General features: G+C 34.1%; 2 protein-coding genes across 13 annotated transcripts; both read left to right on the top strand.

Moving 5' to 3' along the window:
- The first annotated feature begins 253 nt into the window (after window positions 1-253).
- Window positions 254-2,929, top strand: LOC122301397 (heat shock cognate 70 kDa protein-like). The gene is made up of 2 exons (XM_043112720.1): window positions 254-628; window positions 1,220-2,929. The coding sequence occupies exons 1-2, from the start codon at window positions 415-417 to the stop codon at window positions 2,878-2,880; spliced, it is 1,875 nt and encodes a 624-aa protein (XP_042968654.1). The 5' UTR covers window positions 254-414; the 3' UTR covers window positions 2,881-2,929.
- A 1,330-nt stretch (window positions 2,930-4,259) lies between these two features.
- Window positions 4,260-8,243, top strand: LOC122301400. 12 transcript variants are annotated; one of them, XR_006240182.1, is made up of 4 exons: window positions 4,260-4,643; window positions 4,834-5,039; window positions 5,551-5,633; window positions 7,131-8,243. XR_006240182.1 is itself a non-coding variant. In XM_043112728.1 (3 exons), the coding sequence occupies exon 3, from the start codon at window positions 7,191-7,193 to the stop codon at window positions 7,950-7,952; it is 762 nt and encodes a 253-aa protein (XP_042968662.1). In that variant the 5' UTR covers window positions 4,281-4,643; window positions 4,834-4,990; window positions 7,131-7,190; the 3' UTR covers window positions 7,953-8,243. The 12 variants fall into 12 exon arrangements, 11 of the variants coding, with proteins under 11 accessions (XP_042968662.1, XP_042968661.1, XP_042968660.1 ...); XM_043112728.1 differs by lacking the exon at window positions 5,551-5,633 and having other exon boundaries at window positions 4,281-4,643; window positions 4,834-4,990; XM_043112727.1 differs by lacking the exon at window positions 5,551-5,633 and having other exon boundaries at window positions 4,281-4,643; window positions 4,834-4,990; window positions 7,118-8,243.
- The last annotated feature ends 5,270 nt before the right edge of the window (window positions 8,244-13,513 follow it).

Genomic DNA, 13,513 nt, shown 5'->3' with positions numbered 1-13,513 from the left:
TTATTTGAAATTCGACTAGTCTAATCAAAACTCTAAAATTCTAATTCTCTGTTCACTTCTAAAATTCGATATTAGGGGAATAAAGGCAATGCATCCTACTGCATAAACGGTGGTCATCGAATGGATTCTATTTTTTATATCTTTAAATATAATTTTTTTAAAAATGAATAATATTATTAAAAAATATTTTCTTAATCTTTAAGTAATATATATATATATATATATGAGAAAAGAAAATCGGTGCCATCATCGATGGCTTTTTTCAGTAACTTTATCCTAAAAGCAATAGGTAAAGATGAGAGAGAAGGCCATTTCCAATTAATGGCAGTCTACTTCGTGAGCAAGGAAACAAATCATACATAAAGACCGTCTTCAACCTCTCATTACTTCGAGATCGTTGATCTGATCGTCAGAATGTCGAGCGAAGGAGAGGGCCTGGCAATAGGGATCGATCTGGGGACGACGTATTCGTGCGTGGGAGTGTGGCAACATAATCGAGTAGAGATAATAGTAAATGATCAGGGCAACAGGACGACGCCGTCTCATGTCTCCTTCACTGAAAAAGAGCGCTTGGTAGGTGATGCCGCCATGAATCAGGTTGCCAGGAATCCCTCCAACTCCGTCTTTGGTAATCTCTCAGTATCCTTTTTGTTTCTCTTCTTCAATCACGTCGTTCTTTCTTTTTTTTAGGAGTTTAATATGTGAAGTTTAAAATAAAAAAAATTATGAGTACTCTCTTTCCTTGAACTAGTCTACATTCATGGTAGATTATTACAAAGAAAAAAAAAATTAATCGTAGATATAATGTATTATGATTTATGTGCACAAATTTTTGTGGACTTTGTTGAAGTGATTAGTTGTATATATTTTTAATATAAAATAATTATTTTAGCCAAAATATAAATGAAGTTTCTGGAAAATTCGCAAAAATAACTGCTTGTTAACAAAAACTCCCCGTGTCAATTCTTGTATTTTTCCAAAGGTTTTCTTACTATACTTTAAAAAGAGAAAAAAAAAAGAAAAAAAAGAAAAAAGGAAAAAACACTACTTGTCAAACCTCGTCTTGTCTTATGCCACGATAACATTTACCAATTCTGCAAAAGAAGAAAAAAAATACATGCCAAGTTGCCAACTAAAAAATTATGACATCTCATCAATGTTGTTGCATATTCTGCTTTCTTGTTGTCAAAATCTCCATTTTCCGTTTATTATCTTACAGACGCAAAGCGATTGATTGGGAGGAGATTCAGTGATCCCTTAGTTCAGGGTGATGTCCAACTTTGGCCATTCAAAGTCATTGAGGGTCCTGATGACAAGCCTATAATCGTGGTCACTTATAAAGGTGAAGAAAAGTATTTTTCAGCTGAGGAAATCTCATCTATGGTTCTAAAAAAGATGCGTGAGATCGCTGAGGCATACTTGGGCACCACTGTGAAAAATGCAGTTGTTACTGTCCCCGCCTACTTCAGTGACGCACAACGTAAGGCCACAAATGATGCTGGCACCATCGCGGGCCTTGACGTCTTGCAAATAATCAATGAACCCACAGCTGCAGCCATTGCTTACGGTATTGACAGGGCGGGTGGCATTGGTAAGAGAAATGTGTTGATCTTTGATTTAGGGGGTGGTACTGCAGATGTCTCACTGCTTACCATTGAGGATGGTACTTTCAATGTTATGGCCGTTGCTGGAGATACACACCTTGGAGGTGAGGATTTTGACAATAGAATGGTAGAACATTGTGTTCAAGTGTTTAAAAGGCAAAACAAGGAGGACGTCAGTGGAAACGCCCGAGCTCTAAGGAGGTTGAGAACAGCTTGTGAGAGAGCAAAACGCATTCTTTCTTCTGCAATTGAGACTACCATTGAAGTTGATTCTCTATATAATAGTATTGATTTCTTCTCTACTATTACCCGTGCCAAATTTTCAGAACTCAATATGGATTTTTTCAAAAATTCTATTATGCTTGTGGATAGGTGTTTGACTGATGCGAAGATGGACAAGAGTGCAATCGACGATGTCATTCTTATAGGTGGTTCTTCCAGAATCCCCAGAGTGCAGGAAATGTTGCGGGAATTCTTCGATGGAAAGGAGCTTAACAAGAGCATTAACCCAGACGAAGCTGTGGCTCATGGAGCCGCTGTTCAAGCTGCGAATTTGACTGGTATGGGTAATGAGAAAGTGAATCAAATTATGCTCTTGGATGTCACCCCTCTGTCTCTAGGAGTGTCTGTCAATGGAGGTGAGATGTCTGTTGTGATTCCAAGGAATACCACCATTCCCACCAAGATAGAGGCAAACTACAGCAACTTCCATGATAACCAAACTAGTGCTTTGTTCTCAATTTACGAGGGAGAAAGAGTGAGAGTTAGGGATAACAACTGGTTGGGAGAATTCCGCCTTGTTGGCATTCCTGCCGTACCTAGGGGTGCTGCTAAGCTCAAAGTAAGCTTTGATATAGATGCAAACGGTATTTTGAATGTTTCTGCTGAGGAGGTGACCACTGGGGTGCGTCGCAAGATCATCATCACCAACGAGAAGGCGAGACTATCCAATGTAGAAATTAATAGGATGATTGTGGATGCTGAGATATACAAGGTTGAAGATGATGACTGCAGGGAGAGAGCCAAGTCTAAGGCAGCTTTGGAGAACTATGCCTACAAAATGAGGAACAACATTAATGATAAGCAAATTGGTGCCAAGGTTTCCCGTGCCAGTAAGAAGAAGATCAGAGCTGCTATTAACAAGGCGATTCAGTGGTTAGATAACTTAGATGGCATGGAGCTCGCAGGGGTTGATGAGTTTGAGGAAAAGCTCATAGGCCTTAAGTTAATATGCAAACCCATAATTGCAAATATGTCTGATTCTGAACTACAATAAGCAGTTGAGCTGCCCCTTTTATCAATAAAATTGACCTAACGAATGCTCAGACCATGTTACCAGTGCGAGTAGCTTGACTTCCCAGTTTTCCAAATGTTTGAAAGTCTAGAATTTTCTGAAAATACTATATTTATATTTCTATAGATACTGTATTTATATTTTGGCTTCCAAGATAAGGGCTGATATGTGTTGTGGACAACGAGTGCGCCAGCGAGTAGCAAGAGACCACTACCACTGCGAACGACCATGCAGGGGATGGAGTCCCCGTGGCAGTGGGTTATCGCCCCTTTGCAGCTCATTAATCGGTGATTCATATGCTAAACATCACACGGGAACAAAAACAAAAGAAAAAAGATTCTCCCTGCTCACTGGGCTTTTGAAACTTTCCTTGCCCAGGTGTGTAGTCTCTTCTGTTGTAAGTTGTGCCCGATAAAAATATGCCTTTACAGGTCTAGAAAGTATGGCCCAAAACAGGAATCGTAGTATAATTGCCGAGACAAAAAGGGCTCATTTGGAAGCCTCTTGACATTATTATAAGTACGGGGCCTACGTAATTGGGTAATGAAAATGTCACTCAAACTATGGGCCTAGATATTGGAAAGGAATTCAAAATATCCAGCGAGGTTCTTTTTTTTTTTTTTTTTGCCCTTTTCTTCCGAATAATTAATTAGTAATAAAATAATTTGTGGATAATAATTAAATATTTTAAATTAAAATATTTTATTCAATTTTAGAAAAATGAGATAAAAATATTATAAAATTTAAATATTGTTAGAATATAATTTTTGTTTTAAAGTTGAAAAAAAATTGTATTATTTTGTGTGTTTTATTTAAAAGTTTGGACAAATTTTAATGATTAGGTAACGCATTAAATGAAAAAAGTTAAATATTTAAAATTTAAAAGTATTTATATTTAAATGATGTTTAGAAAAAAAATTATAAAAAACTTTAAAATAAGATAAGATGAGATAGTTTGTGTTCCCAAATAAGTGCTTAATGCCGGACGTGCTTGTATATTAAAATGTACGTATGCTTCAACAGGTTGCTTGTTTCCAAACGATGATATGAGGGTCACCATCAAGGAAGTCACCAATGATTTTCGTAATGTTAGTCTTCGAAAATAAAATCAGAACAAAAAAAGAACTGAAGGAAAATCTCTAAAGCACAAAACGACAAAAAAGTCGGCCATTAATTGACAGCCTCCTACGTAGGAATCATGACGTCGACATGATGACGACTTTCTTGCATACGAGATTTGGTGGTAGTTTCGTGTAATATTGTATATAGCATCGAGACGCGATCATGTCCATATATATATATATATATATATATATATATATGTATATGTGTTGTCTAACAAGCAGTTACTTGCACGACCGTTCCAAGCATGGGAAAAATTAGGCAGAAGAAAGCAGCTTATAAATCGTATGGGAAAACAATGTTGTCATTATTAACGGGAAACCACCACTGAAGTTCGTTTGATTATTAGGTAGATATCATCACCGTCCCTAATGGCTTAACAATTAAGCAGAAGAAGATGTCAACAACATAAAATAAAAAAGAATAATCGATCGAGGAGAAGGCTGGAATATTGGTTCCCAAAAACAAACAAGTCGGTTAAGGACGATCTATAAATATAGAATGCCTTGTACAAAGATCTCATTCAACTCTCTATTCCGCATCATCGATACACTCGCAATATCTGATCAGAACCAGAACTAGCCCGGCTAGCCCTTTCAAGACAATACATACATACATAATCGGTACGTATCTTGCTTCCCATCGAAATCATCCCTGTTTTTTGTTTATTGATCTATGATTTTGTCACATAATATTAATGTTGTTTGATGTTCTTTTATTACTTATGCTTGTTTGGTTGTTTTCTCATCGTGGCGTACTGCATCACATATATATATATATATAGTTAACAGGTTTGATTTGTTACTTTTGTAGCTGTTTCATCTGTAATCATGGTGTAATCGCCATCAAATTATACAGCTAGCTCACCATGATAATTGGCATTAGCTCCAAAGACATTTCTTTCCCTTATAAGAAAAGAACAAGGTGGAGATCTCCTTGCGGCTAGGACCTAATTTGTTGCGCTACCTACGTACGTACCTACCGACGTCCCAAGAACAATTAAACGAATTAAAGCAAAGGTTTTTCTTTTGAATTTTATCTGACGTTTCCATTTCTTATACCTAAATTAAATCTCAACGTGGAGGCCATAGACATTTTTTGTTTTTTTACCACTTAGAATTATTGGAAATATTGGTATTTCTTTTAGTTTTGAGTTTTATATGTCGTATTTGTCGGGTATGTTTTATATGTGAATGGGGCCACAAGCAAAGAGGATATAGCCTTTTTTCTGGGAAACTTCTTATATATATGGACGAAAGAACTCGGATAGATCGAAAAATGCCGTGCGATCCACGTAATACGTGTGTAGGGTCAAACAAAAAAGAAGTCGCTGCATGTTCCAAAGAAGACGCTGCATGTTCCAAAGAAGACGCTTCTAAAAACTTCATATGCAAGTAATTTTTTTGTATATATATATATATATATATTTTTTTTTTATTGCAATTTTTTTGTATATATATCTTATCGATCCATCGCTCCCAATGATAGTACAACATCTCTCTTTCTTTTTGATCTCCATCTTCTTGTTAGTGTTTCTTTGTCCATGAGTTCCTTCCCGGCCAGGATAACAGGCTCATGATCTGATAATCTCTATCCAACAGCTCATATTTACGGTTCGGTCTGCCACCTTAGTTTTCTTGTCTATCTAATTGCGTACTGTGTTTCATTAATTCCTTGATCATTTCCTACATACATACTGCATACACCATCTTTATATATAGTACTACATGCGACTCCTATATAGTTTGAATCCAAACTGGCCATTTTATCCATTATTTGGCATTGCGTTGCTGCTAGCATATCCTAATTATTTTGCTCCATTCGTTCATAAAAACCTTTGCTGCTTATTTACATCCTTTCTATTTTAACTTCCCAAAAGCTTTTTTTATTTTTTTGGCTCTTAAACATCCTGTTTTGCTTAACTGAGGATATTCATTTTGCTTTTGTCAAATCCTTTTTTTTTTTTCCTCTTACAAATAACCTGATCTATAGTGCATGTCATGATTTGCTTCCTTTACTTTCTTCTTCTGCTTTCCAAAAGAATGTCTAGCTTTTCATTAGCAAGCTTGGAACCACTTCAGTCTTTACTCCATGCACGTCCCACCCTTAGCAAAACCATCAACAGATGGCGCACGGCTTTTGTGACCATATATTGTTCTAGAGCCTTGCTATCATTTTACAGAATTTCTCTGACCCACATAAAAAATACAGAGGTTTCACGCCATTCTTCTTTCTTCGTTGTGGACCTCAAACTGGACAACAGTCTTATACCTAAATTAAATCTCAACGTGGAGGCCATAGACATTTTTTTGTTTTTTTACTACTTAGAATTATTGGAAATATATATTAGTATTTCTTTTCGTTTTGAGTTTTATTATATGTTGTATTTGTCGAGTATGTTTATATATATTGGCACGACTTTTTTTTTGGGGGCAGGGGGGTTACTTTGCTTGCTTTTTATTGGAGGGTTGATTTACTTTTCTTTGATTCTATATTAAATTATCTCGATTCGTGTTATTTCTGTTTGTAAAATAGTGCTGCTTATTATATAAATCATCTAGCTTTACATGTTTCATATTGTTAAAATATATGAAATTGCTTTGATATTTCATCAACTCTAATACGAGGAGATAATATTATATTCTTGAGCATTAATTTAAGATATAGTAAGATATACTGTGATCTGTACGTGGGTATATATCACATGTGCAAGCCTATTATATGCATGTCTTCATGTTGATACGTTTTTCTTTAGATTTAAGAGTTCTTGACGTTGGCCCTTTGGAAAAGAAATTCTGACCAAAAACCGTTGACATGCAGATCCATATAAAAAATTACAAAGATAAAATATTAATGTGACAACTGATCACATATATGTATTTATGAACATATGCTTACAATGTATAACAACTTTAATGTACAACACGTAAATCTTATAGCATTTTTTTTTTCTGCTGCATAAAACAGATAATTCATATGTATACTCATTCATTATCTACAGATAAAATTTTAGATGAGATTTTCTCTCGTTTGTTTCCTTAATTAGCTTTCTTGGCAATATTAATCGATCAACATTGACACCTTATTAATTACGCAGTCTGTTACATCAGGAACTCGGCACCATATAGATCGAACGTGGAAACAAGAATCTTTGACGCGCATATATAGATATGAAGTATACCAAGATTAAGCATTTGAGCCACCCACACCATGATTTGATGCTAATCGATTCCCCCCAAGAACCGTACCAGTGCGATGGATGCAAAGAATTGGGTTTTAAACAATGCTACCAATGCGAAGACTGCAATTTCCATCTACACGAAGAATGCGCGATGCCCGACTCCTCTGCTTTCCACCGATTATTCCGTGAATGTGACTTCAGATTTTATGAAAACGTGCCAGGAAATAGGGCTAGATACTGTGATGCTTGTGGGAAGGATGTGCTAGGGTTTGTTTACCAATGTTTGCATAAGGAAGCTCGTGACCTACACCCATGTTGCATGAAGCTTCAACGCACCTTGATTAGTGATGGGGTGAAACTGCATCTCCGTGCCAAGGTCCGCTCAAAATGCCTGAAATGTGGAAGTAAGGAAATTTCTAAAGGTTTCAGGGGCTGGTCCTATGAATCTGCCTGTGGCAGATATTGCTATCATGTAGCATGTGTGAAGGACTTGGTCATTGAGAATTGGAGGAAGGGTTATTTTGATGGCCATTATGATGTGAATGATCAGATATATAGTAACATGGCCATTCAAATTAAAGTTCCGAACGAGACCATAGTACAACAAAGTGAAGGAAGCTCATACAGACCAAAGAAAGCTAGCAAATATTGGAAGACAGCGAAATTGGCTCTCAAACTCATTATTTCAGCTATCTTTGGAGATCCAATTTCTGTGTTTGCTGCTTTGATCGAATCGTTAGTTTCCAACTGATTTATTTTGTGAAATAGGAATATAGGATGGATATTTGGTGTGAGATTTTATATATATATATCTATGTTTTTTTTTTTTTTTTGTGAAAACCAATAATTGAAACGGTGTAGTACATGTGTATGATATGATTATTTGTGCGTGGTTTTCTCTCTGGTCATGTATGATTGGTCGATCATTGCAAATCTGTATTAGGGGTATTTGTGATGATCAACAAAGAGAATAACATTCGTGTGTATATATGAGATAATTTTATAGAAAAAGAAATCATCTAGAGATATTATCATTCATTTATTTTCTACTCCATAAATGAGATAATTTGCATGTATTTTACTAATTCAATGAAATTCTCTATTTGTAAGCCGCCGTGTAAAGCATACTTTCCATACTGTTGACATGTTAAGATTTAATTTACAAGAGAATTTTAAAATTTAAATTTCTTACAACTTAAACGTTGCCATTTCAAAAACATGAAGGAGATACTTTACGCACCAATTTACAAGCAGTATAACTCCTAATTCCGTACCGTCTATAACTTGTTTAGATCTTCGTTGCAACATTGCGCATGTAAGCCCTCACAACTATTGTGGGCCTAAACCGAAGTCTCAATGTATAGGATCTGAGACCCAAAAAGGGGTCATTTGGAAGCCTCTTACCTTGACATACTTTAGAGGAATTCAAAACAGCCGGTGGGCTTCTTCTTGATCTTTTTTTTTTTTTTTTCGCAATTAGCCCGAACTAATTATTTGGTACTGGCTACATTAATGCATGGGCGGAACTACGTTGATGCAAGAGGGGCCATGGCGCCCCCTACCCTCTAAAAAAATAATTATTTAAATTTAAATTTAAATAAAATTTATTAAAAAATAGAATTGATCCCAATAAATCTCGAAATTTCAAGGTTTAAATGTTTCAAAAATATGAAAATTCTCTTCTAACCTCGTCTAAAATTCTTGAGTTTCTTAAAAGTATGAAAAAAACAACAGTTTCTATATCTTGTTAAGTTCCATAATTTTTCACCCAGAATATATATATATATATATATATATATTTTTTTTTGATAGGTAATTTTTCACCCAGAATATAAAAAATGAGCATACATACATACATAAAAAATCTAAAAATATACCTCCTAAAATTTAAAAAGTTGAAGATATGGGTTTAAAATATCCAAAATTCGGTCTCTAACTTATGGATATATATATATATAGAGAGAGAGAGAGAGAGAGAGAGAGAGAGAGAGAGAGATAGGCATTCGCATGTATTTATTTTATTTTATTTTTTATAAAATTCAAATATATATCTTTCATTTTTGAAAAATTAAAGTGTCTTTTTTAAACCTTTAAACGTTTGCATATCCCCTCTTAAGTACTTCCTACAATCAATCTATCACTTAATGAAAAATACATGAAAAAAATATAGTGTTAATTATTATTTTATTTGAATTAAAATTTTAACAGGACCAATTATTGAGTTTTATAAAAAAAGGTTTATTATAAACTATAAAGAATACGAAGTTAAATTAAGCTTATAATGTTTTTTCTTATAATTATAAACAATAGTGTGTAACATATATATATAATAGCTCGCTGTCGGCAAAATGATAGCTAGCCATTATTTTTAGAAAAAATATAGTTACAAGCATAGTTGTGCACTAATATGTGTACTAATGTGATGTGATTGGTCAAAAAGTAGATTTTATTGAAAATAGTGTTAATTTAAATTTTAAATATGAATAAATCAGTATTGGTACACAGATTAGTATACAACTGTACTTGTCTGTAACAAAACTCTTATTTTTATGACGTCTTTTTAAAACTAAAATACTTTTTACGTAAAAATATTAAAATGGCCGTTTCAGCCGGACGGCTGATATTCATCACTTTGGGGGTGACGATTCCAACCGATCAGGGTCGAGGTTAGAACTTAAAATGAAGCCCATCTAACTGATAATTGGGCTACGTCAGTTCAAATAAATTTAAAAAAATTGATTATTGGGGTAATGATTCCGGCCTCAGAAAAGAAGTGTGGGGGCTCACATATTGATGGTTATGTTCTGTGGTCGGTCCACTTAACGAAAAACCCGATGATCAGTCCAACAAGTCTATGGTCTTAGGGGTCGACTAATTTCATGGTTTTGGTGTACAAATAATTATTTGTTATACTTTGATGTAGTCGGATTAATTCATGTTTATATAATTAGTGTATATTTTTATCTACTAGAGCTGTATAGACCAGCCGCTCTACCTAACTAGGTGTTTGGAGCTCAATAACCAATCCTGATTTTTTTTTTAAATAATATTAAAGTTTATCTTAAAAGCCCAATGTGTCATTATAAGGCTAATGCGACGTCGACCACGATTGCTGCACTAGATAAAGGATGACGTACGGCCATTTAATCTTGTGTCTAAGTGGGTCACAAATTAATTAATTAATTAGTAGGTAATTGACAGTGCTATAAGCCTATACACTTAATTGTTCAAATCTTGCATGTATATAAAGTTAATACAACAAGAAAATCACATATTGCATGCTAATCAACTTCAAGATTAAAGTGAGACTTGACGCAATTAAAAAAAGCAAATAATTAAGTAGGACCCAAATGTTTATAAAAAAGTAAGATCGATCAGTGGGAATAGTGATCTGAGTACTCTGCAAGCATGCATGCATGCATGCCATCGCATGTAATTATAAAGAAACCACCTGATATAAATGTGTTTCACTGTTTGTGTGAGTATGTGTTCCTTAATCAATCGAAACTCATATAATTAAACCCTATATGTCCGCATATATAATTTGCATTCCACTTTTAGGGAGTGAACTTTAGTTTCAAAAGTTTCGACAAAGACAAAGCATGAATTCATGGTACTTAGGAAATAATGTAACATTTTTTTTTTTTTTTACATATATAAAGATAACCAACAGTTTTACGCGTTTTCTTTCCTTTTAATTTTACAAATGGTGGTCTCGAATATTAATGATTATCGTAGATGCATGCATGGGAAATATAGATTGAATTTACGTTTAGTTTCCACGTCAAAGTCTGATCAAAATGAGATTTCCTCGACGTACATTAATATATATAAAATTAATGAAAATTGATAGTACGAGTAATGTCTTCTTCATGATTAAGTTGATCAGCCAATCGATGATCATATATTAAAGGTCTCCCAACCGCGTGGATTAGTCAAATTTATGCAAAATAATGTATCTATATCGATCATCGATCTCTCACTTTTATAAAAGTTTCATTGAGTTTCCTTGTTATTGGAACGGTCCTCTCTCACTTTTATAAAGCTTATGTTTCTGAGTTATCGAGATTGGTCAAATCTCTCTCTCTCTGATCTCCCTCTCTCTCCGCGTACAAAGAGATGGACGTGGCTATATATTGGAAGCTGATGTGATGCGACGCAGGAAATTTTTTTAAAAAAAAGGCCATTGGTTTTGCCTTTTTTGAACGAAAATTAGTGGTAAGTGCGTACGTGCCTAAATAGAGTAATTTTAAATTTTACTGTTTTTAATTACCTTAATGTTTTTTAAGTCACTTCATAATTAAATTAATTGTTTAGATTAAAATTTATCTATAATTTAATATACTATTTATTGGTATAATTTGAAACTTCAAAGCCATGCAAAACCAGAAATCTCATGCGACAATATTATTAAAAAAATATTATCTAGCTATTATATATGAGTAGTACCGATTGAAATGATATGATCACTTAATTATAAGGAAATTAAGGGAGATCAAAACGTCTTTTTTTCCCGTTGTGTTAAAAATATTAATGAGTTTTACTACGTATAAATAAAGTCGCGTATTAATTTGCGTATCAATATTGATTCATTCATATTTAAAATTTAAATTAGCACTGTTTTTAATAAAATCTATTTTTTGATTAATCACATTAAATTTATGTATTTATTAATATGCAGTTGTGCTTGTAACTAGACTTTTCATTTTCTAAAACAGGTGTATCTTGTAGGGTAAATTACCTCACCCATATTGATATGCTATCATCACTAGTACCAATTAACCAGCTTTTGGCATATATTATGCCTAATAAACTTACTCATTATATCATTATTGGTGCTTTTTGGTCAATTTTTTGTACGATTACTATCACCCCACGATAGAAGTAATATGCTATTTTCACTATAACATATTAGCTCAGTTGAATTGATATATATATCATTATCGTCAAGCAACCAGTCCCAATCTAAAGAAGGAGATGATCATTAGAAATTATATTTAATTCATCGAGCATAATATTTGATGGATCTCCCAAACACTGAGTACTCTCACATTAACGGGTGAGCCCAAAACTCTAATATTGGTCAAGTAATAGTCGTTATTTCTATTTTCTAGATCATGTTGGCGTTCAAATTAAGTTCATGTCGTTTTTTCTTTTTTGTTTTCCCTGTAGCTTATGTTCATCAGTGATGGATCTTACCAATCACATGAAAGAAGCTCAGAAAAAAAGAACAATTTAATTTGGATCAAATTGCGCATCTTATATATAGCGCCCTCTTTTATTATTATTTTTGTGCATGCAATTTATATTTTCTGGTCAGTTCAAATATAAATGACGAAGAATCTACCACGTATATATATATATATATATATATATGATTGAGTTCCTGTACTGGAAGAACGTGAGGCCAGCCAGAGAACCAAAGAAGCGCATATATAGATTGGAATCACAGAGATGAGATTATAACAAGGACGTCACAAAAGTGAAAGCTGCCATGGAAACAGAGAGAACATCTTCACGCCTACACATGTGGGGGCATCAACTATTTACATGATGATAAACAACTTGGAATTCCGAGATGGCTGCATGTTACTTTCTTCTTCTCCTTCTATTTCTCTTTTTATTCCCTCTCTTGTTTTTATTCCATTCCCATCGTCAATTTCGGGATCCCTATCCTATAATCAGAAATCTGCGACCAACCGACCATCAGAACCACAAGAGATCTAGAGAGAGAGAAAGTGAGAGAGGAGATTTGCTTTTTCGACAATATTATGCTCGCTTTATTCCATGTTAGTATTTAGTAAACAATTGCCGGCCTTGGTTACTGCAAAAGCATATCAAAAGTCCAAATTCCATGCCGAGAAAAAAGTCTAGATCCTATACTCCTAAAATCTAATAAACCCATCATAAATAGAGTTACAATGATGACAAAATAATCATATAAGAATAATAACAAAAAATGTGTCAAACTAATTGGACTTAATTTTGGTTTCTTTTGCTTGAAAGTTAAGTAGGGAACCAAAAACAATCAAGCTTTGTTTGTTTTACGTGTTATGCTTTTGAAATTTGTGTGTTTTTCCCCTTATATACATACGGTGGAGCTAGAGTACTCCCACTTGAAAGTTGAGTCTTTGCATGGTTTTGAGTGGGATTTTGGCGTTTCTCTAACTACAGCTTTTCCTTCTCAACCACTATCAGTTTACATACAACAAATTAGTACGATCTTATTTGGTCAAACTTCTTATAATTGCATAATCATCATAGTCTCCACACAAAACAAGGAATGAGTACGTCACACAGTTAAAATTACAA

This window comes from Carya illinoinensis, chromosome 2, assembly GCF_018687715.1.
Source record: "Carya illinoinensis cultivar Pawnee chromosome 2, C.illinoinensisPawnee_v1, whole genome shotgun sequence".
In the NCBI taxonomy this organism is placed as follows: domain Eukaryota; kingdom Viridiplantae; phylum Streptophyta; class Magnoliopsida; order Fagales; family Juglandaceae; genus Carya; species Carya illinoinensis.
Note: the sequence above shows the minus strand (reverse complement) of the source record. Positions and strands in the feature narration are given on the sequence as shown.

Coding starts and splice junctions, on each gene's coding strand:
- LOC122301397 (XM_043112720.1), top strand. CDS start 415: ATGTCGAGCGAAGGAGAGGGCCTGGCAATAGGGATCGATCTGGGGACG. Junction 629..1,219: donor TCCCTCCAACTCCGTCTTTG/GTAATCTCTCAG, acceptor ATTATCTTACAG/ACGCAAAGCGATTGATTGGG.
- LOC122301400 (XM_043112731.1), top strand. CDS start 7,191: ATGAAGTATACCAAGATTAAGCATTTGAGCCACCCACACCATGATTTG.